Here is a 27771-nt window from a genome sequence, read left to right on the forward strand (position 1 = left end):
CCCTTTTTATTTTGTGTTATTTTCTCTCCAAAATCACTTCTTGTTTTGCCACTCTTCTTTTTGAAGGTATGAAGCCCGGTTCCGACAGAAGCTCCTTGAGTATACGGATTCCAACAACATTGCTTCCCTTTTTCTCACAGCAGCCAATCGATGGCTGGAAGTTCGCATGGCAAGTATTTTACCCTTTGTGCATAAGTGCTTATGCTTTGCTGTGGTCCAGACACTGCTGGTGCACATAGCAGTAATCTGCCCTACTTTGGTATCTGATTTGTTGTATCCTCACAGTGGAAGAAACTCAAATCACCCATCCAGAAGGGCACTTTGTGCCTGAAAGCTTATCATTTGTATAAAATATTGATTGTGCCTATCTCCTAACTCTAAAGTTGGTCCAATAAAAGTTATCCCCTTGTTTCTCCCATCCAGTTAAGGCATTTTAAACTACCCAGGTTGCTCACTGTTCAAACATCTGCTGATTTAAGCATGGTAGACACTATGCGGTATATATTTGGTTTCTCGCACACTGCCTTCATAATCTTAAAAAAAAATCTTCACAATGTAATTGGCTGGATTCAGCATGAGACTACTGAGGCAACTGACTTTGTCTCTTCATCTGTAAAATGAAATGACCTCTGAGGACAACAGCAAAGAAAATCAGACACAAGCTGGAGAAACTGTTCTAATTATGTAGCTATGTAATTTCATTGCAAATTATGTACAAATTGGTAAGAAAACAGTTACATCATGAACCTGAATTGACAGGACTGTTATATAGGTACTTTTAATGAAAACTTGCCCAACTGTGCAGCCCCCCCGCCCCACACAGCTATGCTTGTCAGCACTTGGTTTTGTCGTCTGACTGCCCCTACTGAATTTCCTTGTGATGGTGCTTTCTGCTTGCATAGGAATGCGTAGAAAGATTTGGCCTCAACACTGCTTGGATTAGCCAAAGGCTTTCTGCATGCTTGTTCCCTCCATAGTGCAGCTGCTCAGTACAGCAGGTTAGTCCAATAAATGGTTGGTTAAAAATGAGCCTTCAGGGAAGCAATGCAAAGAGCCTGTAGGGGCGTGCAAGTGTTAGCACTTGTGCCTGTTTCTGCAGTGCATGGCTGTAATTAGTCATGCTATAAAGTGGGCTCATTTCATATGCAGTCTGGATAGAGCAGCACATGTATTGCATGACAATGTGCATGTTATGTTTTTAGACTTTTACACACACTGGTAATTTGCTGCCTAAATGCATGTAACCTTTTCGGTGATTTGAATGAAAGTGCCCAGCCTGTGGTCTGTATCATTATTTGCACTACAGTGGTATGTAGAAACCCTAATTATGACCAGTGCTGTATTATTCTGTACACCAGAGATGACAAACATATGGGGCCTCTGGTGGGGCAAGTGGTTACGGTGACATTAACTCCTATCAGCAGGGTTAACAATGCCACTACTCACTTTGCCACCAAAATCCCAGGTTACAAAGCCTGTTAGGGATGCAGTTCTGCAGTGGAGAGGCAACTGGTGGTGGCTTTTTCCTACCCCACCAAGGTGCTGGCCCCACCAACACAGCAGCTCCAGCAGCCACAAAGGCTAATGCTGATGCCATTTTTCCCACAACCAAATTTTGGCATCCCCGTCTCCATTAAAGACACAATTTTGTGGCAACGGGGCAAGCAGCAGTGGCATTAACTCCTATAGAGCCCAGAGTCACTGTGTTGGTGGAGCCAGCATCTGAGGGGTTAACACCACCACTGTTCCCTTTGCTGATGGAGATGAGTTGTCCAACCCAAGAGAAGCCCTATGGTCCATATCCAGCCTGCCATGCCAAATGAGTCTAACATCCCTGCTCTTCACAAACATAAAATAAGACTATTTCTGCCCCACAGACCTCACATGAAAAGCCTTGCCGACTTCCAGAAAATATACTATTTTAATGATATCAGTTTAATTGTATAAGCCCCTCCATAGTGTGGACACAGTTATATTGTATAATGGTGCTTGCACAAGTATAGTTAGTAGGGCAGTGTGAAATTTTGCCGACAGTTTTGTTTTGACACTGTTTTGACTCGTTTCAAGCTCAAAATAGCAAAATAGAAATGAAACAGAGAGCTTTGAAACAGCCTCGAAGCAAAACGAGGCAAGTCGAAACATTTCAAAATTTTCAAAACGTTTCAAAGCTCAAGCTGGGCTTGCCTGCAGGGAAACAGAAACTAAAGTAAGGAGAGGGAGGGGAAAGAGAGGGGGAAGGAGTGCTCTCATTATGGACTGTGTAGCTGGCCAATGACTGTCATCCTTTCCTGAGGTCTCTTCCAATCCCAGTGCTCTGGGGGAGGGATGGAAAAACTAAATAAAAGGCAGCATTGTTTGAACTGCCCTGCTTTCTGCCCTGCTGTCAGTTGTGTGAGGGCACACCTTAACACACACACACACTGTCACCCAGCCATGTCACAAGTTTTGCCTGTCAGCAGCTAGAGGTGCACAGCCCCAGAACCCAGACTCCCCCTACACCTATCTCCTTGACAGCTTGCAGGCTTTGTGGCCGCACCAGGGCCTAGCAAGCCTGCAGTTTTCACCCCCCTGTGTCCCACAAGCACCCATGTCATGAGTTTTGCCTGTCAGCAGCCAGAGGTGCAGGGCCCTGAACCCAGAAGCCCTGCACCTATCTCCTTGAAACTTGGCAGGCTTCATGGCCTCAGCAGGGAGTTTTGACCCTGCTGTGACTTAACACATACATGTGACGTGAGTTTTTTGCTTTCAAGATTTGAGGTGCAGTTTCCCCCAAACCCCTGCACCTATCTCCTTGAAACTTTGCAAGCTTCATGCCACTCCGAAGGGGCTACTATTTCTGCAAGTTTCATCCAAATCGGGCCAACAGTGACAAATTTATAGGCTGTTTCAAGCTTCTCCATTATAGCCTATGGGCGAAAAGTCAAAACAGCATAGAAACAGTGTCGAAACAGCAAAACTGTTTCGACAAAATGAAACGGAACAGCGGTTTCGAATCAAAACAAAATTCGAAACGTTGAAATGCAAGTTGAAACAGAACGGTGCCGTTTCTCACAGCCCTAAAGCTAGTCCCCATATCTTTAGCAGATAAACTATCCCCGTTTAAAATTTAACTGCATCCTCGCTAGACTGTTTCAGTAAAACCGTTTCAGTACAAAAATCCTGCATCTACCTGAAATAATTTACTAGTACCAAAAAAAAAAAAAAAAGGGGTTAACACCAGGGCTGACTTAACACAGAGCAGGAAATCAGCAGGAGCTATTACAGACCAGAGGGAGGAATGGGAGAGATGGAACAAAGAAAGCGGCAATAAGAATGCATGAATAAGCCGGTTATGTGCATAGGTGTTTTAAATTTTTCTGACTGCATTTCATCCTTAGCTGAAGGGTTTAGTGTGCACAAGGGTCTAGCATTTCAAATGGAATCTGTTGAAAACTTTTGCACAGGCAGCAAATTAATGATGGCACCTTCTCCTATTCCTTCAGGAATACATTGGTGCATGTGTGGTTCTTATAGCTGCTGTCACTTCTATTACCAACTACTGGAAGGATCCCCTCTCTTCAGGACTTGTGGGCTTAGGACTAACCTATGCCCTTATGGTAAGTCAAATCAAGTGTTGGGATTGTGCTCTGAAGGTTTACAAGAAAGTTCTGAAGAAAAGCAAAGACAGGAAGATTGGAAGATTCCTGTCTACACATCCATGGTGGGAAGCTATAAAATGAAAGCAGAAGGCAGGTTAGATCTGCACCTTACTATAAACTAACTAAATTACATCCATATGTAAATATATATATAAACTTTTAACAAGCTATTTATATATAGAGAGATAAAGAGGGAGCAAGCGCACATAAGCTTTGTGACCTAGAGCTCACATGAAAACAAAAAAAGCTATCCTGAAGGGATTAAAATTTCCACTGGCCAAATGATCTTCCAATATGTATCTCTCCTAGTGTTTCATATCAACTGTAAGTACTAAATGTGTTTTATTTATTTATTTATTTGACTTCAGGTGTCTAATTACCTGAATTGGATGGTTCGGAACTTGGCAGATATGGAAATCCAGTTGGGAGCAGTGAAAAGAATCAATGGCCTTCTAAAAACAGAAGCTGAAAAATATGAAGGACTTCTTTGTAAGTGTGGTATTGTAAAGCTTAAGAAAATAGCTGTTAAAAGATTAATGATCTGTGGTGTTGCAAACAATAACTTATGCAAACACTTAATGAGTTGATGAAGTGATCACAAGTTGGGGTGTTTTCTGCCCTGGGCACAGCTCCATCACAGATTCCTCAGAACTGGCCCGACCGAGGCGAGATCCAAATACAGAACCTGAGTGTCCGTTATGACAGCAACCTAAAGCCAGTCCTGAAACATGTCAATGCTCACCTTTCTCCAGGACAAAAGGTAAAATAGTATGGGTGATTTGAAAAAAATGATTCATTCACTAGTTGATCATTCACTGACCAACTATCAGACCAGTTGATAAAATCAAAGACTTGTGGGAATGTAGCCAGATATTTTTTATGAATGGATCCAAAGTTTCTTGTCTGCCAAATATTTTCAAAATTGTTTCATCCAGTTCAGATACTATTATACCAGCTTTTGTTCTAATTTTCTTTTATAGTTTTGTACTGATGCCTTCCATATATATACTGTTACAGGGAAAAGGTGGAACTGTACGATACCTCTCCATGTTCAGATTGATATTGACAGTGGGGGGTTTTGCCTTCCTCTGTAGTAGGGGGCATGGCCCTCTAGCTGGAATTTCTTAAGCATATATTGACAACTTCATAAAAGCAAGATGTTGGCTGCTGTGGTCCCTCTGCTTTACCTGTGGCAGGTTAGGTCTGTGTTGTGTCAGGGTTGATGTAGGGTTTAGATTATGGATTGTATGGGATAGTTTGGATTGCGGTGATCTAGCCTCAGGCAAGGGATTCAACTAGATGACTTTTGAAGGTCCCTTCCAGCCTTACCCTTCTGTGATCACTTCAATGATCATTTCTATGACCTGGCAACTTCATAGTGTTTTGCTGTGGGACACAGGGCACAAAATAAGGGGCACTGACCCTTGCAGAGGATAGACACACTTTCAGCATTCCCGAATGGCTTACTGACCCTTATCCTGTTTCTCCTTTTTTGTTGCTTGTTCATAGAATCATAGAGAAGTAGGGCTGGAAGGGACCTCCAGAGATCATCTAGTCCAATCCCGTGCCTGAGGCAGGATCATCCCTATTCAAAGTATCCCATACAAACCATAAAAAGCTTCAATAGCCTCCCCTGTTTAATGTTACATGTCTGTCCCACTGTTAAAGAAATTGTTCCACCCAGAAGTGCCTCCTCTGGAGTACCAAGCTTTCCTGTCAGCATTAGTCAGCTCTCCCTGTGTTCTGAAAGGTCCACTGTGACGGATTCCTCTTTAGGACTGTCCTGGAAGGCTACCCATACTCTAACCCTAAATGATGGTATTCTTCTTTAAAGAAAAGATGAAATTTTGGACACCCACCCTCCACTCCCATCTCCAAGTCAGTTCATGTTGGCCATTGACTTCACTGGGACCTGAATTTCAGTTGAGATGTTTGTTGCAAACTCTTCAGGTGTTATCGTCTTCTGATCATATAATATTTAATCATCTTGTTTCTGTGTTGTAGATTGGAATCTGTGGCAGAACAGGCAGTGGGAAATCCTCCTTCTCTCTTGCTTTCTTCAGAATGGTTGACACCTTTGAAGGTAGGCACACATCTGTCCTTCTGGTGACAGTTGACTCTTGAGGAATCAACTTTGATCTCTCATTGTCTATGAGCAGCAGTTTTGAATTATAAAGGCAATAAAATTGTGCTACACATTGGGCACATCTGTACAAGACGCTGACTGCACAGTAGATTGATACTACTGTGCAGTGATGTCATGTGATAAAAATCATGCTGAGACACTACTGCGCAGTAATATTAGGCTTCTTTGGAGTAGTGTCACTTAAAAGGCATGCACTGGCACTAATGCGTAGTAACTCCAGTTACTGCCCATTTATTTAGTACTCGTTTATACTTGCATATATGTGTTTAGTACTTGTTTATAACAAGTACTTGTTTATAACTTGTTTATAACAAGTACTAAATAAATGGACAGTAACCACTGCACAGTAGTGTCTCCTGTAGACACACCCATTGTTGGCCTTATTTAAAGTAAGAAGTCGCATGCCTTTCATCAGTTTCAATCATCCTGATAATCCAGAATCAATATGAAACCTCATCCAGTTTGCTAGATCTATTCTAATGCCATGAACAGCCACAAAAGTTCTCATTGAGAGTCTCCATTAAGAATAAAAAAAGAACTTGAAGTGTGTTTTTAAACAATTCATATTGAGTTCCAATATTTGTTTTGTTCAAGGCCTGGATCTGATTCTTTGAAACTCAGTGATTTCAGGGGGATCAGGAGTGAGGTCCTATAAGCTATGTCCAAAGCTAGACTTCCATACAGTTATATCAGGATAATCTAGTAAAAATGGGGTTCTTCTTGCATCATGTCAGTCTTCTCTCATTAGTTTGTAAACATGGCAAGCTAATTTACATTAAAAGGAGAGGTGCGATGCAGAGAGATCATATTTTTATTTCTAAAGCTTATCAACATGCATAGTGTTTAAAAGCAATAGAGAGAAAAGAAAAGATGCTGTTTGAAGCTCCAGAAATAAGCTAGAGGGTTTTTTTTTTTACTCATCCTGGATCCAACTAGATGATTCTTTCCTGGATCCAACTTCCAAAGACCTATCTCCCTACTTCATTTACAAATTCCATCCCAGCCATGACTTCCTCTGTGAGCCAGTAATCTCATGGTTGATGTGTGAGAGGAGTAAACATTACCATTTGGAACTACTACATGTATGTATATAGGGAGATTCTCAGGTGCAACAGGCTGGGTCAGATGTCTGTTTCAGCCCCTCTGGAAATAAAGGCAATTTGACTATTTTTTGTATGCAGATGCATATACTGCTCATGATGTTCCTAAGTAACGCCAGTAAAAAGAAACTTCATTCCCCAAAACTGCACGTGTAGATCAGCAACCAATCAAAGAAGCTAGACTTTTTTCTGAAGCTGGACTTTTTTCTGTGCCTCGTGGAGCTAGATTTTCTTTTAGTTAATTTGTTACAAAAATACAGATGAGAGGCAAGGAACTAAACTTAACCAAAGAAAAAGAGGTTTACTTAACAAAAAATCTAGACACACACTTGCATTATCTACAGTTTAGGTAGACCTTGCTTATCTTAAACACCCCTGTCTCCTTTGGCTGTCTGCTACTTAGCACTCCCAGTCTGCTCCTTAGCACTGCCTATCTCACTCCCTGCCTGCCCTGTGCTTCTGGGCCTCTCTCTCATCAACCTCAAAGCTCTGTTCCATTTTCCTACCGGGAAATCCAGGCTTCCTTACCCTGAAGCTAGATTGCATTCTATGCCCAACATAGTCAAAGGTAAAACATCCAGGTGGGTGATACCTTCAGTGTCCTTTCAATATCAGTAACAGGAATATCTGAAGTGTTTGGTCCCTCTCCTGCATATGTGCATGGACTCCTGCTTGAATTAGCCTTTTGTAAACATCTAGCAAACAACAAAATAAAGAATAAACAGACAGGTAAACATATAACATTCATAAAATGTTACAGGCAGCTCCCAAACCCTTCTCAACTATGTTTTAGTCTCAAGAGAACTGTGCTCTCTGATGACCAGAAACTCATTTCCCTGATTAATATAGTCCTGCACGCTTACTTTCATCAAGCGTAGGCAACCTTTTTTTTGGCTGCGGACCAGTGTGACACAACCTGGGTCAGAGGTGGGCAGGAAAGCAAGTGCTAGGACTCAGCCACCATCACTGCTTGTCTTTGCATGGGGAGAGTGCCTGCAGCAGGAGCCCCCCACACTGCCACTTGCCACCAAAGCCCCACATCTGTGGGCCAGATCCATATGTTGCCACCCCATTCTATAACATACTGCAAGCTGTTAACCAGTCAGGTAAGGTTGGTTGCTATTGGTGTGATGTGGCAAACAAATACAACAGACTCTCAATGTTCTTCTGAACAGGGAGGATTATCATTGATGGTATAGACATTGCTAAGCTCCCTTTACAGACACTGAGATCCAGGCTGTCAATCATTCTCCAAGACCCAATTTTGTTCAGCGGTACAATCCGGTAAGTATTAAGCACAAGCTGCAAGAAATGGTTAGGATATCAATTATCATAGATTATGTTTTTCACAGAGGTGGCAGGAGCAAACTATCTGAGTAAAGGAGCTGATGCTGCTCCTCCATAAATTGAAAAGAGGGGAGCATTGTCTCGTCAGTGTGCTTCTGTCAGGTATCTTCCCAGAGACCACCTTCACAGATGCTGGAACCCAGTCAGTGCTCCCCTAGCTAAAAGGAGGTGCAAGGGCCAGGGCACATCCTATATATGAAGGATCCTGGCAGTAGTCACTGTCTTCTGCCATCTGGATCCAGTAGATCAGCTAGCATGCTGGTTACGCACCATTAGTTTGCACACCTTGAAACTTCCTTTGACATGGTAAGGTATGCAAGGTGAATAGCCATGGCACCAGAAAAAGGAGGGAGAAAGACAAGGGAAATCCTGGAAAGAGAGGCTTAGGATATGTTGATTTTGGAGCCTCATGCTCTGTTAGTTTTTCAGGCCTTGTCCCATTCTATCTTCCATGAAAATCAAAACCTCTTTCTTCGGAGGGAAAGTCACAGTGGGAGCTTGACAAAGAGAGCTTCAAAAAGTTTCCATCCTATGGAATTTTCAACCAAAAGAAATAATCTGACCCTTGGGTGATATCACCTAAACAGCTGGACATTTTTGTAATTAGACTAAAATTTATTTCATCACGAGTTGGAAACTGCTGCAGTTTGGCAAATTTGCCTCTATGAAAAAATATGAGACTGGGGCACATTACTGTGCTCGTACGAAAAGGGCACGAATCATTTAGATCTGAAAATACAGTGACTAAATACATTTATTTTGTTTGTTTGCCTATTTTATTTGGGCCAACATTGGGCATTCACAACATATGCAGTAGCAGTATAAAGTAAACGTAAAGTTTTGCACACTGCAGTGAGTCTTATTCCTGAGTATTGTGTTATGTTTTCAGCAATGCGATATGACAGGGAAAAAAAAAGATGCTTGTTTTTGCTCATTGTGGGTAATACTAAGCTATGGTAACACTCAGAGTGGTTGATAACACCTGTTTTTTAATTTACGGCTATGGTTCTGCTCTAGTGCTGTGTTTGTGTTTCATAGTTCAGCACAAGGCTGGATCATCTTGTATATGACCCTACAGTTGTATTGGAAAAAATGAGTGTAGGAGCCATGTATTTGTGAAGGTGATGTTGCTTATCATTTTAAACTGCATTTAACCACAGGTTTAATTTGGACCCAGAAAAGAAATGCACAGACAGCGTGCTCTGGGAGGCCTTGGAAATAGCACAGCTGAAACACGTGGTGAAGGCACTTCCAGGAGGTCTAGGTAATAGTTGTCTCTGCTTCAAAAACTGTTCCAATGGTAGATTCATTTATATTTAAAGTTTAACTAGTGTTTTAAAAATGACTGTTACAGAAACAAAAATTACATAGGATCGTGTAGGCTGATACTGGAATTGTTTTGGGGAACGCTGTGTGAAGTCAAATGTTCTGGGCCCATCCAACTTTCTCTCAATATCTGCATAATGAATATTTTACTCATTGGCATACATCAGTGCCCAAACCCCCACTGACTTCATCAGAGCTAGGTGGTGAACCTCACTCTATAATTCTTTGGCTAATGAGTCAAGAACAAATGAACCTAGCTAAGCTTCTAAGCTAAGGACACTAAAGCAGAAGGCAGGGTAATGAAAGCTGAGCGAAGGTACAAATAACTGGCTCTAAGATGTCACTAAATATCTGTAAAGTATAAAGACTTCAAAAGCTTACACAGATTGCAGAAGAGCATTGTTTTCTGAGTTGAGAAAGTGATGGACACAGACTGATAGTGAGAGGTAATGCGCTAAGCCACAAATGTTAGGAAGAAAAACCCAGTTTCAGAAATGAAATACGTTTAGCAGGCTAAATGTCTGATACATATGAAGAATATAGCATGATAGGAGTGCTACTCTAGATAGAAACATGAGAGAAATACTGTCACAGAGCATATTAAAATAAAGCTGAAGCTCGCAGAATAGTGAGTGCTGTACTGTATTCTGATATAGGCCACAAGAGTGCTTGCACACACCATGGGGATTTAATTCAGTTTAGTTCTCTCTAAATTGAAACAATGGGTTTTTAAAAACCCACCGTTTCAATTTAGGGAGAATTAAACTGAACTAAACCCCCATGGCGCGTACACAAGGGTGAGGGCCCGATCCTTAGAGCACTCCCACAGCGGGGGGTGAGGGGAGAGCTAGTGACAGGCTAAGTGGTCCCTAAACTGTGGGGGAACCAGTGTTTCCCTCTGCTGCAGTGGCAGCGCCCCCCAGGCAGCACCCAGCCCAGGCAGTCCTGGAGGGCATCACAGCCACAGAGGGAAGCACCAGCTCCCACTGCAGCTGCAGAGGGAAGCACCAGGCCCTTGTGCAGCTCAGGCAGGCAGGCAGGCTCCAGAGAGAAAAAAAAAGATCAGGCTCGCCACTTTCTTTTTTTCCTTCAGTGGAGCCTGCCTGCACAGGCTGCGACCGGGATGCCTGCATAGCCCTTGAGCTGCCCGGTGCTTCCCTCCATGGCTGTGAGGTATCAAACTAAAACACCTCGGACATGTTTTATTTTGCTGCATCCCAAAGTCATTTAATGCACAATACACCATGCCATTAAAGTACATTACGCCACCAACAGTGTAAACAGTTGCACCATTAAACCGGTGTAAAAGGTCATTTAAGCTGCTTTAATGGCCAATTTTGTGGCATGTACAAAGGGCCCAAGACATTATTTACCCTTACTATGTTTCTCCTGAAAGATAAATGCCTTTGGGCTTCCATTTTGTTGGTTAGATCTCTTTCAGAGTTCCAGCACCTCTTACACACTACTAGCATCATTACAAAGGCACTTAATTAAGTAGTTGACATGGAACACAGTGCCCAGAAATATAGTTCTTAGGGCAAGGAAATGAAACAGGTTTTGGTTTTGAATGGCATTGATTGCACCAACTGAATGGGACAGTTCAAGTTTTTATTATTGTTTTTATTAATTGCATACAAAGTTACTGTGAAATATACCATAACTTACACATGTCATTGTAAGCTTCCATGACAGGGTCTTTTTCTTACTCTGTGCTCTGAACAAGGTTGAGCATGCTGTCCAAACTCTAAACAAATAACAATAATGATAAGGAGATGGGCCCAATCCTGCTCTTGGGTACATCCAGTTAGTTTCACTAAATACAATGAGAACAAAACTTCGCTTCTCTTTTTTTTGAGTGTGCACCGATGCTGCCACTGTGCCTGGTTTAAAAAATCCTGAACTTGAACATTAAGTAACCTAATCACCTACTGTATGCCTAGAGCATTCCTAATCTGAACCAACAGCTGACCTCAGAGTGAAGGAACATATTTTCTAGAAGTTCAAAATCCTCATAACTTTAATTCACACTGACCACATCTACACAAGATGCTGACTGCACAGTTGTTACTGCACAGCCATTTAGTATTTGTTTGTAGAAGTTTATACAAGTGATCTGATGCTCTTTCCAGGAGTAGGTTGGTATGAAATCACATATTCCTTGCAGTGTAGGTTGTGAAAATACTGTCATGTTCTCAGTGGCCACAACCGTATTAGGCTATTGTACAGTAGCTTCAAAAAAAAGGTGTTAATGGGCACTATTACACAGTAACTCAGTTTACTGCACAGTCAGTTAGTACTTGTTTATACATGTATAAACTTATATAAACAAGTACTAAATGACTGCGCGGTAACCTGGGTTATCGTGCAGTAGCGCCCTTGAATACATTTTTTGTGACGCTACTGCACAGTAGCATCGCATCACGGTTTTTGCCATGTGATGCTACTGTGCAGTAATATTAGGCTACTGCGCAGTCAGTGTCTCATGTAGATCCAGCCACTGAGGACATGACAATATTTTCACAACCTATACTGCAAGGAATATGTGATTTCAAACTAACCTACTCATGGAAAAAGCATCATATCACTTGTTTTTTATTACCATGTCACTCTGTATAGGGCCAGCTGTACCTTCCTTTTTATGCACATGGAGTCAAAACTTGCTATCCTTGTTCAGAAAAAGAACTCTTCCATTCAGTAAGATTTTGCCTGAGGAGGAACTGTAGAACTGGCCCCAGAAGCAATAAATGCTGTCTTAAGTCCAATCTAAATGCCTTCCAGAAGACAATGTCTTCCAAAGTATTTGTTTTTCCTTATTTAATGTATATACATGAGTTACACAGCACCAAAAAATGCTATGCAAAATAAGACAATCAAATTTGAAGCAAAAGAGTGAAGACCTTTCAGGGATTAGGTGTCTGACTTATGAGAAGAATTATCAGCAATGTAGATTCTAGTACTTTAATCAGGCATTGTGGAAGGTTAATAAAACAATGAAAAGACATTTATTATTAGTCTGTTACATTAGCAATTCCACTGTTAGCTCACTGTGAAAGGATTCTGGTCCCAAAATGTAATTTGCATTAGAATGTATTTTTTCCTGTAGCATTTCAGTTTCTTATTTACTTGACCTATTTTCAGTGCTGATCCGTCACATGATACAGCAGAAGACAGTGTTTCCATCTTTATCGACAGTAATATTTATGTGTAGCTTGTATGTGTCATAGGTCTGTTTCTATGAAGAAATTAAGTTTAGCTGTATACACAATGGATTACAAAAATGCATGAGGTTTTTAAAATAACTGTTTTTACTCCTAGTATCCTGAGCTACTAAGCATTCTTAGCTTACTTCATGAGAAATCTTACTGTAAACAATGCTAATATTTAATGTTAGTATAGGAAGCGGAATTGGGTGAATCACTGAAAACCTACCAAAAATTATCTTTAAAAAATATTTATGTAGGTATTAGGCATTACTTTCCCAATGTGATCTCAGATCAAGACACACCCTAAGAATTAACTTTTGTTTTCCAGATGCCATAGTCACAGAAGGTGGAGAAAATTTTAGCCAGGGGCAGAGACAGCTATTCTGCTTAGCAAGGGCATTTGTGCGGAAGACAAGCATCTTCATCATGGACGAAGCCACAGCATCTATTGACATGGCAACAGTAAGTTCACAGCATGTTCAAGCTTCTTTATAGAGAGAATTATTTTTTCTGAGTGGTGAACCCCACTGTCTGTGCTAAGTTGAGATGGAATTTATATGCCACGATTCTGTTTCCTTGATAATGTATAAACGCACTTTATATTGCACGTGTGTTTACAAGTCAGCCCAGTCACAGAGCCATTGAAGTGAGTCATTGTTAACTGGCCTGGCAAAGGGTCTGTAAACCGTTTTACTGGGGCTTAATAGTCCTTCAAGCATGGTCTACATTAGGAAATGTTCCTTTTTATTAGTAGTTTGGTTTCCTAAAGTAAACGAAGCTTCATAGGCTCAGCTGTGATGAACAGTGGGGAACAAATTTGACTAGTTATGTTAAGCTACTTCCAGAGTAGGTAAAAGAGGCAGTAGATAGAAAGTAGGCTATAAAAAAAAGCAAATAACATACAAAAACAATGTATTAACCTGTACAAAAACACTGTTGCATCTGTCCCTCTGAAAGTGCTAGCTAGAGTTCCTAGTAGAGAATAACCCATTTTGACTGACAGTACTTTGCAACAGAACACTGAAAACTGCTTTGTTCCCACCTACATTAAACTGTTATGGGGAACCATTGTAAGACATGCTTTCAACCTCAAAAACAAGGTAGTATGTAAGTGCAGAATACTATTGTGGAGGATGTTAAAGCAGCTAAAAATCTCTGCACCCTTAGTACCCCATAGAGATTTGACTGTGAGACTGATAGAAAAGTTGAGAATTACCCAGAGGCCAATAAAGATCAAGTAGACAGTTCACTCTTTGGGACACATGTGCATGTAGGAAGTGATGATAGCAATGCTAATAGCATTGCTTTGTTGAGTTTAGCACACAGAATATATTCCTAAATAGCAACAGGTGAGTGCTCTTTGTGGACAGCTCTGTATTTTAAAACTGTCTTAAGGACTTCCTCTGAAGTTGAACATGACCTGTACATCAAGCAAAATACACCCCTAGTGCTGTCAGATATGCCAAGCATGCTGTGACATTCTGTTGCCCTCAGTGGGACCAAAACAAAGCACAGCCTAAATGCCAGAACGAAGGAGGATTGGCAGCCAAGTCATTTTTCCTCCACTCTGAAACAGTGATAGTGATAGTTGTCCTCCTTTGCAAAGTGGTTCGGGGGCTCCAGATGAAAAGCTCTATGTAACCGAAGTATTATTAAAAATTAGTAAGCTGAGAGTGGTGAGTACTTGACCAGTTCGGGCCCATTGTGCATAATCAAGCATACCCCAACTTTGTTAGCATCTCATTTCCACAGCTAAGAAGCAATTCTCAATAGTAAGAGTTTGACATTCATTTCTGTTTACATGCTTGTTATCACTGTGGAAACACTGCTATTTCAAAAGCAATAACAATTGTCCATTTACATAGGAGAACATTCTTCAGAAGGTTGTAATGACTGCATTTGCTGATCGTACTGTAGTCACAATAGCAGTAAGTATAAGCTGTGTTGTCTGTTCAAATGCAAAAATGCATCTTAGAGCAAAGTATCATATCCCTTGTGAACTTCTCTAATCTCTTTATTTAAACACCACTTAATTAAAGGTTAGATTTATTTTCTATTTTAAACATTTATGAAGTCATTTATTGAGTCTAGGCCTCAAACTTGCATCATCTCCTAAGCTGGAGCCAGCTAGCCCCACACTGTGCCCCTTGTGCCCCAGGCAGCCCCTTCAGCATGCTGAGCTCGCGGGTTGGGAGGGGAGCGAAGCAGCCCCAGGCTGGCAGGCTGACCCACCAAGCCCAGTGCCAGCTGGGCCTGCTCCGACCCAAGTTCAGTGTGCTGTGGTCCCAGGCACGCATTCAAATGGTGCACCCAGTAGCAATAAATGCTGGTGCAGTAAGTTTATTGCTTATATATAAATAAACTCTGGCTGGAGTTTATTGCTGCATGCTAATAGCACGTTTTGATACACCCCTTATCTGGAAATGTGTTCCACAGTTTTAATTCTTACTGATTTCAAAGGTGCATATCTAAATATGGTTTATATTCCATCTTAGACCGAAATGATCTCTATCTCTTTATTAGAATATGTATATAATTATCTAAGAACAAGATTTAACCCATGTTTAACTATAATATGTTAAATAAATAAAAATAAAAATGATAGGATAGCTTTCACATTGGAAAGTCCATTTTTTTTTAAATAAGTTAAATAAGCATTTTAGCAGCTTTCAAAATATATGGTTTTATCACTATTAAAAATTAGTTGGTTCATTAATTGGAATACTCTTAAAATGATTAGTTAATGATCATAAATAATCATAAGTAAAAAAGTTAATAAAGATCAAAGTGAAACCAAAATATGGACCTGACATGTCAGCACAGATAAATATTTTCAGTCCTCTAATTTTCCAAATATAATAATGTCTTTGGGCAATGAAATAAGCTGTTGAATTACTTTACTACTAATTATGTGATATTATGATTAATGCCTCCCCTGGTCCTGGGTATGACTGTAAATTGCATCCAATTGGTGGGCCTGATGGCAGTGTGATGAAGCTTCGCATGGGAGGGTAGCTCCTATAAAATACCACAATGTTGCAACCTCCAGTATAAGGCGAGTATGGGGTGCCTCAAAACCCTAGCCCCCACTGCCTTGTGGGTACTGCCTTGGTGGGAGAAAAGCTAAGGGACATCACCCTGACAGAAATGCATTGTCACTGAGGTGTTGTAGAGTCAGCAGCAGTTCTTATCCATTGCTCTCTGGCAGAAGCTACAGCTATCAAAGGACTGAACCTCTAGACTCAGTGTGGCCTTTGGATTCGGTCTCAATGGTCCAGAGGGGAATGGTAGGTGTTGGGCAGCCTCCACTCTTCCACATTCTTGCCTAGGCATACGTGTCAAAGATCTTGGTGTGATGGTCGCAGGACTCCATACAAGCAGATTCATCTGGCACCTGACCAGACCTCTTATACGTACACCATTATCCAGAGGATTGATGTTTGTCTACACAATGATTAATGGAGTGTACATAGTCTTCATGAAATGCAATTGTACAGCAGCTTTTCTTTACACAGTGATTCTTTATAAACATTCTATATCCAGTATACAACTACTGTAAGAATTATAATTTATAAATTCCTGACTTTGTTGCACAGAAAATTTCAATCAGTGTTGTCCTGAATTTTGTACAGGATGGATAGGGGAGGGTTCATTTTTATTATTTTAAAGGTATATGTGCACTTTTTATTGCACATATCAGCTTTCTAATAGGTTTAAAAATGTCCATTAAAAAAGATTTAAAAAACAAACCCAATTACTGTCCCCAATTTAATATAATTAAATTAAAGATATAATTTCAGAAGCTGTATTTGAATTGGAAACACCTTCTGTTATGTGACAGTGAAGTCATAAATGTATATGACTTGACATACTTGTTTAAATTGTATTTAGAAGTATCAAAATGCAGTAAAGCTGTGGAGATGACTCCATGTATTCAGACTCCTGTAATCACATAAAGCCTTATCAACACAGTATGTCTTTCAGGATCATTGACTAAAGGTTTATTTCTGTAATTTGCATAGTAGGCTAGGAAGAAATAAGATGAGGTCATCTTTATCAAGCTTGACCTTTGACAAGAATACTGGTTTTGAAAAATGCTCCCTCTTCCACAGTGATAGTGGATACACTGAACTTCCTTTGCCTTTGTTTGTTTTTCAGCACCGAGTACACACTATTCTGAATGCAGATTTGGTTATTGTAATGAAGAGGGGAGTTATTTTGGAGTATGACAAGCCTGAGGTTCTGTTGGAACAAGAAGACAGTGTGTTTGCTTCTTTTGTACAAGCAGATAAATAATAAGAATAAATTAAGCCTTTCAAAGCGCACTTGTACTATTCATTTTCTAGTAATGTAAATTACCTGTAAATAAAATGTTGATTATTTCATAATAAAAGACTGAGTTTTCTATTTTTAATAACTCCATTTATTCTCCATCTCCAGGACTAATGCATTCTTCATGGGAATTTCTTTCTTTTTTCGTGTAAGATTTATTTGGTGCTAAGAAACTCTGAAACCTACGATTCAAAATAATTATGGGGCTGAAGCATGGCATGACATATGCCAAACATGAATAGCCAAAATGAGGTTTTATTCTTTGCAATGAAACCTCTGCTGATAATACATATTGCTGTATTTGTTCTGATAGCAACAGGTGCAGCTCTAAGAAACTTACCATGTTTGCTTGCATACAATATGCAGCTTTTTCTCCAAAAAAAATACTGCTGAAAATTGGAGTGGGCATTACATGCAAGGAAATATGGTAAGATTCATTTCCACTGCTTACCAGGCAAAAGCAAAAGTAAAGTCTACACATGATCTTCAGGGAGCAGAACAATGAGCAGGTTTGGCTCCCTAGATACTGCTACCCGGTTACTTATTACAAGGAAACATCTTTTTGCTCCATTCTGACTTTCAAAAACAAGGTGAGTATCTTATTCTGGGGCATATTGCATATGAGAAAATATAGAATTACCATGCACCTTTACAGCAATAACAACCAAGTCTCAAAAGTTAAGTAAAGTCTCTCTGGTACATAATGGTTTTGGAGACTAATATGGACTGGGGAAGAAATACCTTAAGATCATAGGTGTTCTTGACACCTTTTGAGAAACTTTTTTTCTACCCGGGGTATACGTTGAATAATGCAATTTCAACACACTGTTCTCGACTATCACAAGGATCAAAGTAGAGATGTGCACACCAGAAGATGGAACAGTAAGGAGTAAGGGTTGAAGGCAATTAAAATTCTGATGCTGTATAGTTTGGGTGTGGAGGTACACTTGGGATCTATAATTCATTAGGGTAGTAATTAGATTGGCATCTTTTCTCATGATCCAGTTATTCAATACACCCCCACATGGATATTTGTAATTCAGCCTTGTAACCAGACCTACAGTGTGTCATAGATGATACTAAATTTATCCCCGCTGTTCATAGGACTGAATACTAGGCTAACTGACATCAGAAAAGATCTGTAAAAAAGACTTTTTCTAAAGCATTGATCTTTTTATCCTACCACTGAGTCTGTTAAAAAAAAAAACAACCCTTTCTTTCCATATACTATTACTTGCTCATGTCCCCTTGGTCTCTCCTTTAATACACTATGTACTCTTAGCATCCTTTGTCACCATTCACATCCCTTACTCTCATTCAGGCTGCCTCATTTCAGCCTTTATTGAGCTGAAACACACTGGGGTAAACCAAACTCCTGGAATCCAATGACACTGCAAATGCTGAGGAAGCTGAGAAGCTGAACTAAGATTTTGCTCCTAGTTTCAGAGCAGCCCCTGCCCACCCTCCATTATCTCTCTCATTACAAGTCAAACCAAAGCCCTGGGTCCTGAAAGACAACCTTCTGGGTGTTTCAAGTCTTCACCTAAAATTTGATGGAAGATTTTGCTTCATCACTGATATTATTGATTATTAAGGTGCGAGCAGGAAAACTCAGTGATGTGACCGACATCTTCCACACGTAGTTCATTCTTTCCTTTCACTCTGCCAGATGGAGAATTCTGTCTATTGTGTAGTACCTTGGTTTTGATGCGTGCAAAGGAGAGGTGGAGAAGACATGCTGCGGTGTTCTGTAGTAGGTGGACCTTCCCAAAAACAGGGCTTCATGCCCAGATGCATCGCACCCAGGAAGTGACACAGAACCTCCTCAGGCCAGGCTATCATCTGTCAGGATGGGGTGGAATCTTGTAGTCAGTTGGAGAAGATACAAAGTCAGTTCCAACTGAGGCTGAGCACTTTCAGGTGTGAGCAGAGCATCCGTCAGAGTTACTTGTTTGTCTCCTAAAACTGTAAGAAAACTCAGAACCTATGAGGAAACTCCATGGGATGGAAAGGTCTAAGTGCCTGAACCAAGTATTGTGAGCCTGTTGATCCCTATAACTTGCTATCCTTTAGGAATCAAACTCCCTGGTGAGGGAAAGGATGCTTTTGTTCATAAATTACGTAGCTGTGCCTTGTTTTGTTTGGCCTTCCCAAGAGGTCTCTGTTCAAATACTGACCCCAATAGAACTGGACAATTAAGGGTCAAAAAAACTTTCACTTTCTTAACACAAGTGAGTTGGAAAGGCAACTCTTTCCTAGCCTCAGATCCTTATCTTGCTATTACACTGTCCTGAATTCATGATTATCCTTACCAATAAATTATACAGACATGCGTACGTATGTAAGAGTACATACAACTGTGTAATCAGCCTAACTGATGAACAGCTAATTGACAGGTTAAGTGATTGACAGCTAATAAACCTAATTAAGGACAGCTACCCAGCATTTTTCCTTCTTGTCATTGATAAAAAGGAGCAGGCTTTCCAGAACATACAAATCTAAACCTTTTCCACATGCATGAGCGGGAAGGAGACTAAATGGATGAGGACCTGGTATTATTTGGACAATGGTGTCAGTTGTTCATCTACCTTAGAAGAGAGAGTTATGCCATTTTCTTACATTTTAGGAAGTTCAGAGATTTTGGGAAATCAGCCTTCTGCTTTTATGCCCTTTTTCATTCAAGCATGCCTGGGGAAATCCAGTTGAAATAATGCACTAAGTTGTCATTTTCAATATCCTTTGTTTTCTCTTACCGTTCCTTTCAAAGTTAAAATGAGCATTTTTCATGCACTAATTATTCTTTTCTACTTGCCACAGTGCAGAAAAGCCAAGGATATATTTTGTTGCATTACAAATTCCTCTATTTTGCAGCACCAACTTTTTACTATTTGTCCACTATTTGTAAATTGAGAGGCTTTACAACCAATGGAAGAGTGTAGTGTTAAGAACAGCGAAAATGAGGAGATAAATTATTACATGACTAAAATTACTCAGTTCTGTCAACAATAACCGCACATGGAGAGGGGGGAAATGAGTACCGGAAAATATCCTCCTCCATGAAACTCACTGGCAAGTGTAAAAAAACAAAACAAAACAAAACTATACAACTATAGCCATCATTTGTGTTTTACGGCAAAAGAAGTCATGGTTCGGGAGGGACCCCACTGTTGCATGAAACAGCAGAATATACGCTCCCAAAGATAAGTTACTTTGCTTGGGATCGGGGCTTCACTGAGCTAGAAGGATGCTGCACTTCAGCAGAGATGGTCAGAAGCTGCAACAGCTACTGCAAAGGAATCCTATTATTCTCTGAAGGCATTGGGCTGGATTGTGAAGCTGTTGCTGGCCTCTGTGCCTGCTAGCTGCACAGTCAGGATTTCTTCCATTACTGCTACAAGCTGAAAACGCTTCTGCTATGATAAATATGAGCATTTAGAAAATTATTAGTGGCTCTGAATCACTTTAGGACATTTAACAAGAGAAGTCAGGACTACTTGGTTAAAATCCTGGCTCCACTGACGTCAGGAAATATGACTAATTACTTAGATTCTATTTCTACCCTCCCTCTGCTAATCACTTGCTGTGCAACTTGGGGCAAATCACTTCAGCTCTCTTCATGAGTCGTCTACCCATCTGTGATACTGTATTCATAATACATGGTCTCCTCAGAGGAGTTGCAAGATTTAATCAGTATCTGTATAGCACTTAGTGGTTCTTGGTTGATCTAAGTGCAAAGTAAACAGGAATATTTCACTGTTACCTGGATATTTATTATGCCATTATAATAAAACCCTGCTTCCCATAAGAAATGATTCAGCAAGAGAAACAATGGGGAAAGTATATACAAGTGTAGTGAAGGAAAAAGGCCTGTTATCACATCATAATCCACTTGCTAAACTGTAAAGTGAGAGGTTCTTCCCATGAGCTTTATTTGTTCTACAATGCTAACCCAAAATAAGTTGGCTTGTACAGAATGGCCACTCTTGCCCCACTCCCCTATTGAGTACCCATTCCTGGCTCCATAGAAACAGTATTCCTCTTTGCTTCGTTTAAGCGCTCATCAGAAGCTATTTGTTTCCTGCAGTTGGACGGTTGTGTGCCCAGTCACCAAACAGCTGAGATGGGGGAAGATGAGATAAATTGGTGAGTGACATGCACAAAACAAGGAGAGAAGGGTAGCGAAACACTCTCCAGTACTGAGGGATCTGAAAATGCAGGCCCTTCCTGAATAATTCAGCTCATGCTACATGATTTCCTATGTAAGGTTCCACTGCTGACTCTCACTCCCAAACCATAAAACTAGTTCACTAGTGGGATGCCTCCCTCCTGACACTATTTTTTCTTAGAACAATGTTACAAAAGCTATTTGTTCCCTTTTCAAGTAAATGTAATCACTGCCCTCTGGAGGGCAAAATACAGAATTAAAGAAGCTTTTTTTCATTTTGGTTTTTAACAGGGCCTCACTATATTATTTCCCCCTGTGCAAAATATAAAATGATACCAAGCAAATAGTGTTCTGTGCTTTATATCCATTTTGCAAAGATGTAAGCAACTGCATAAGAGGTAGTGAGGTAGGGAGCCATGTCCCAGTGCATGAGCTTTCAAATGAGTTTGCCCAATTAGTAGCCCTGTGCAAAGCGGCTAGTATTTGCTTCAGATTTGGATTCAGCTGATTCAGGGAACAGCGATTCGATTCGGCGATTCAAATCGATTCGGCCGAATCTGATTCAGAGATTTGGCTGCTGCCGAATCAGCCGATCTCCAAATCACATAGGCCCCATCCCCTGCCCACTCTCAATTGCTGCCCCACCTCCGGCTCTTTGGGAAAAAAAAGCCCACACTTACAGGCTGCTGCCAGGCAGGGGGCGATCCCCACTGCCCCATACTGCATGGGGGGCTCTTCCACGAGCCCCCAGAAGCCCTGAGGCTGCTGCAGCAGCGGTGAGTTCAGGGGGGGGGTTTGTTGTTTTTTTTAAAGGGCCAGGAGCTGGGGTGAGCAGGGCAGCCATGGGGGTGCTGGGAGAGTGGAGCAGGGTTTGGGAGGGCTGGGGGAGCAGGCAGGGGATGGGGCCTGGCAGGGGGCCCCCCATGGTCCCCTCCCTTTCCCCCCCCCCTACTTACCAGCATGGAGTCTGGGTCCAGCTCCCTGCTGCAGCCAGTGAGGACTGCCCAAATTGCCAAAGCTCTCTGAATCTTTTCCAAATCCATTCAGAGAGCTTTGACTTGATTTGGACCTATTGAATTGATTCAGTCCCCTGATTCAATTCAGAGATTCGGCCACCAAATCGGGTCGAATCGCCTTCAAATCAAATCAGCACTGAAGCTTCGCACAGCCCTACCAAGTAGCTGATTAAAAAAAAAAAAAAAAAAGTTTAGAAAAGGACACAAAACAATCCTTTTTTAAATGTGAAATATACCCTAACATCTATGAACCTATGAATGTATGTAGGTGATGTATGTAGGTGATGTAGGTATGTGTAGATGTAGGTGTGTAGGTGATGTACGTATGGAGTAGGTGTAGGTGTATGTAGGTGATGTACATATGGAGTAGGTGTAGGTGTGTGTAGGTGATGTACGTATGGAGTCTTCACAAATCAGGTTTTCGTCTGCCATATAAATATGGCAATCCAATAAGCACCCAAAATATCCACAAGAGAAATAAAGTAAATAGGAAGGGGGAAAAACCCCAACACACACACACTTCTGGCTCAGATTAAAACCCATGGTATCAGATTAAGAGGTATTTTGAACAGAACAGTTGAAGACGTTTCCCTGGGCATTTCTAAAACAATAAATGGTGAATATCAGAGAGGGCATTGAATAGGGATATATCACTCCAGAGATACCTGGTTCAGTGCCCGCCCTATAGTATACAGCATCCACTTCTGCCACTTAGAGACAGGATTCTGGGCTAAATGGACTATTGGTCTGACATAGTTTGGCACTGGCACGTCTTATGTTCACTTTTTTATATCAGAGTTAAGAACGACAGCCCAGAATATGAGGAAGAGATATAGAAAATACAGGAAACCTCCCAATGAGTCAATATATCCAAAAACATATCTGGAATCTGTATATCCTTAACAAATTTGCTTATATATTAACTGTTTACATCTATAAAGTACCTACATATATAAAGAAAGAAGCAAGACAGAATTTAACTGTGGGATCTAGAATTATTTTGCTAGAGTGGTCAAAGTACACAATCAGAAATATTTGTTCTAATAGCTGTGGAAGCTGCCTACTTAATTTCAACTTCCAACACTGGCAAGCTCTCACCCACTAATCAGGACCTGGGGAAACAACTATTCACCGAGGCCCCCCAGGGGAGGACAAGAAATAATGGGCACAAACTGATTGAAGATCGCGTCAGGCTAGACATAAGGAAAAACTTCTTTATAAGTCAAGTGCAGAGGGTTTGGAACAGGTTCCCCCCAGAGATGGTACAGTCACGACCCTCGCAATCTTCAAAAAACATCTTGATGCCCATCTTGCTGGGGTTATCTGATCCCAGCAGTCTTTCCTGCCCAAGTGCAGGGGGGCTGAACCCGATGATCTGTAAGGTCCCATCCAGCACTGAACATCTATGAAACTATTAAACTGCCTCATGGCAGTAAGACATTGTCTAGTAAATCAGTGCCAATAACCACTTAGATATTATGACAAAGTAATTAAAGCTCCAAAGCTGAGGAGTGATTTGAGACATGATCCCTGCAAACCTCCAGCCTCTTATTTTTTCAGGGAGAAAAAAACTGCTTTAGTGTGGATGAGAGGCATAACTAGCAATTTTGGCACCGTGGGCAGAGATGCCAGAGAGTGGTAGATGGGGTCTACCTGCTCTGGATGCTGCTGATGCTCTGCCAGGTCTCCAAGGGCCGTCAATCTAAAGAACTTTAAACTGGCATCTTGGGCTGGCATGCCACTTGCTCTGCCATAGTTATGACAACTCTTTAAATTTAACTCAGAAGATAAATTTTCGGTGCAGGACAGGCTGGTAAACCCTTGTTCAATTACTTCACTGATTTGTATGAGTCTAAACCCATACAAAACAATATAAACTGAAAGTATCTAATCAAAGTTTTCAGTTTAAATGAACGGGCAACATCCCTTTAAATGAAATATAGCTGACTCCACATGCTGAACACTCTGGAAAAATAATTCCCAAGTCTGGTCTTAAATAAAGCAGGTTGCATTGGTTTGGGATATGTAAATACATATAGAGAATCCACACAGCAGCTCTGGTTTCCCTCTTCTTTGCATCGCCTTTGGCAGTTCTCACAGACCTCTGGAAGCTCAGATCATGCTAGGTTAAGTATATGCACTTGAGTCACTCCTTAGTTTCCTTCCTACTGCATCAAACCTAACAATTACTTGCGTTCATGTGCCTTGCCTCAGTATGCTGGCTCCTTGCTTTAAATAAAAACCACCATCTTATTGGGTTTTATGAATCTACTGTGTATGTGGGTCTTTATAGTTAGAGAAGTAGGGCTGGAAGGGACCTCCAAAGGTCATCTAGTCAAACCCTCTGCCTGAAGCAGGATCATCCCTATCCAAACCATCCCATATAACCATAATCTAAACTCTACATAAGACTAACCTCAACCCGGACACAACATAGACCTAACACCCTAACCTGCCATGGGTGAAGCAGGGGAACAAGAGGTCCTGGGTAGAGGGCCACACGCCCCACTACAGAGGAAGGCAAAAACCCCCACAAGCCCATCCCAATCTGACCATGGGGTAGTATTTCTTCCTGACCCCAAATATGGTGAGCAGTCTGACCTTGAGCAAAGGGGCAAGACCCTCTAGCCAGGAACCTCTGGGCTTTGCTCCTAGCAGGAGAATCAGCACACCTCAACTGACGTCTCCAGCCTTAACTAGCCAGCACCCAATGCCTCTGTGGAAGCTAAAAAAACTCTAATGCATAACAGAAAAAAGGGAGCAGGGCAGGAGCAACCAGCAAAGCCCAGAAGCATAGGAAATATCTATGGCAGAAAAGAGGCATAGCTACAACTTGATAATCCCTGATCAGTGGCTGTCCAACTTCTTCTTGAACACGTCCAGTCATGGGGAGTCCACAGCTTCCCTAGGCACTCTATTCCACTGCCTCACTATTTTCACAGGAAATACATTTTTCCAGATATCCAATCTAAATGTACTTTGCTGCAACTTTAAGCTAGAGATAATGTTCAGAGACAAATACTTCTAAAAATGCAATTAATGGGGTTTCAATATCCTGTCCCAAGCTTAAAATTAAGCATGTATTAATGCTTTGCTGATTGCAGCCTTCCCAAGGAAAGTTTCTAGCCTTTAGTATCTGGTTGAACTATTTGATACTTAAATGTATCATTTCCTGCTACTTGAGCTCTGTGGAGCTTCCCTGAATTCTTTTATAAAAGGTTTCTTTGGAAAACAACCAAAAAACACCACAGTATCTATCTTGCATGCTTTTTCATAAATGCAAAGAACAAGACAAAGAAAATAATCTTAATATAAAATAAATAGCAGAAGTACATCTATTGTCTAAATGCTTTCCATGCCACTAACAAAACAAGATAAATCAATGAAATGTAATGTAATTATGGAACTAAGATCCCAGCACCCCTTGGATATCTAAGTGATAACCAAACATCTCTGACGTGGATCGGGAGCCAGAAATGATGGCTTTCTGTAGCCTAATCCACATTCAACTAAAAAAAAAAAAAAAAGTAATACATTTAAAAGATCAATATTGTTTTATTTGCATTGCAAGCAGGGCCATATGTGACAAATGCATGTATTTGGAACAGAGTGAATCACAATATCTCAAAATTGCCTAAAACAGCGTAAATGAATTAGCCAAGTGACCTTTACCTGGATCCATGTTATTTCCCCTGGATATGAACTTACTTACAAAAAGGAAAAAACTGGACCAGAAAGACAGACCTGGGAAGACTCACCAACCCTTGCTTGTAAAAAAATTATTGATTTACAAAAAGGTAAGGATTTCTGTGGGTTATATCTTTTACTGGACCAGCTACATGGCCCAGATAGACTTAGACATGCTCTTGAATGCAGTTCATTCTTAATATTCGTATATTAACATATATTAATTCAATATAGTAATTCATATATATTAATTAAAGAATGAACTGCATTCAAAAGCATGTCTAAGTCTATCTGGACCATATATATTTGCTCCCCAAAATGTGTGTGATCTCCCATCACCAGATACTGTGAAAGCAAGTGCAGAGAGCAGAGCATAAGAAAAAAACAAAGGGCATGAGAAGCATACGAATATAAGAAAAAAAAGACATGTAAGGAAAACAGAGTCTAAGGGGGGCGAAGGGGGAAGCCCGAGCCCAACAGAAGGAGGCTTTCCCAGTGCAGCGGCACACACAGTACCAGCCCCTCCTTTCTGGATGCTTCCACTGCAGCATCTTTATGGCTGTCTCACAGAAACCTGTCATGCACGCACGCGCGCGTGCACACACACACACACACACACACACACATATACGTACATACGATAGATAGATATAGCTATCATCTAGTCTGTATGTATGCACTCAGACTGCATTCAAAAACATGTCTAAGTCTATCCCAGCTGCACTGCACTATTATATATTAGTGTCTGTGTGTATGCACTTATACATATAAGTGTGTGTACATAGATACACATATATAAACATATGTGTGTACGTATCTATCTCTATATCTATCTGTCTACATATCTTTCTATCTATATAGGTCTAGATAGATCAATAGGGATTATACACACACACTTTGGGAGGGAAATGATATATATCATTTGATATATGATAGGTATATATAAATTTGCCCCTCCCCAAAGTGCATGTGTATACCTATTATAGGTATCTATCTATCTATCTATCTATCTATCTATCTATCTAGGTCTATATAACTATATCTAGATAGATAGATAGATAGATAGATAGATATGCCGTCGTTGCATCTATCTATCTGTCTGTCCATTGCATCCATCTATCTGTCTGTCCATGATGGACAGACAGATAGATAGATATGCCGTCATTGCATCTATCTAGCTATCTAGATATAGTTATATAGATATATATAGATAGATATAATACAAACACACTTGGGGGGGTGCAAATGATATATATCATTTGATATATGATAGGTATATATAAATTTGCCCCCCCCCATGCACGTGTCTATTTATCTAGCTAGGTCTAGATAGATAGATGCAATGACGGCATATCTATCTATATATCTCTATATCTCTATATAGAGATAAAGAGATAGATATAATACAAACACACTTGGGGGGGGATGATATATATCATTTGACATATGACAGGTATATATAAATTCCCCCTCTACCCAGTGCATCTATCCATCTATCTATCTATCTATCTATCTATCTATCTGTCTGTCTGTCTGTTTAGATAGATAGATAGATAGATAGATAGATAGATAGATAGATGCAATGATGACATATCTAGCTATCTCTATACAGGTATCTAGATCTATATATAGAAACAGGCAGATACAGTACACACACGCGTGGGGGGCGAATGCTACATGTCAGTCGCTGTGTGCTGGGTATGTCTACAGGCGCCCCGGCGTGCACGTGCCCCCACCGCAGACGGGGACCCGGCGGGGCAGGCGCAGGTGGCGGGATGTCGCGGCCCCCCCGCGCAGCCGGAGGCGGGTGT

At 40.8% G+C, this 27771-nt stretch overlaps 1 protein-coding gene across 1 annotated transcript in view; it reads left to right on the top strand.

Annotated features, from left to right (window-relative positions):
- ABCC8 (ATP binding cassette subfamily C member 8) overlaps positions 1-17154 on the top strand; it is a 154741-nt gene extending 137587 nt beyond the window's left edge. The window contains exons 31-40 of the mRNA XM_006024884.3: positions 67-169; positions 3483-3596; positions 4007-4127; positions 4268-4398; positions 5643-5721; positions 8060-8168; positions 9392-9495; positions 13089-13222; positions 14626-14688; positions 16919-17154. Coding sequence (XP_006024946.1) covers positions 67-169; positions 3483-3596; positions 4007-4127; positions 4268-4398; positions 5643-5721; positions 8060-8168; positions 9392-9495; positions 13089-13222; positions 14626-14688; positions 16919-17056 — 1096 coding nt within the window. The 3' untranslated portion in view covers positions 17057-17154. The remainder of the gene's footprint in view (positions 1-66; positions 170-3482; positions 3597-4006; positions 4128-4267; positions 4399-5642; positions 5722-8059; positions 8169-9391; positions 9496-13088; positions 13223-14625; positions 14689-16918) is intronic.
- Positions 17155-27771: the final 10617 nt, after the last annotated feature.

The sequence above is a fragment of the Alligator sinensis genome, unplaced genomic scaffold (genome assembly GCF_000455745.1).
Source record: "Alligator sinensis unplaced genomic scaffold, ASM45574v1 scaffold447_1, whole genome shotgun sequence".
Lineage (NCBI taxonomy): Eukaryota > Metazoa > Chordata > Crocodylia > Alligatoridae > Alligator > Alligator sinensis.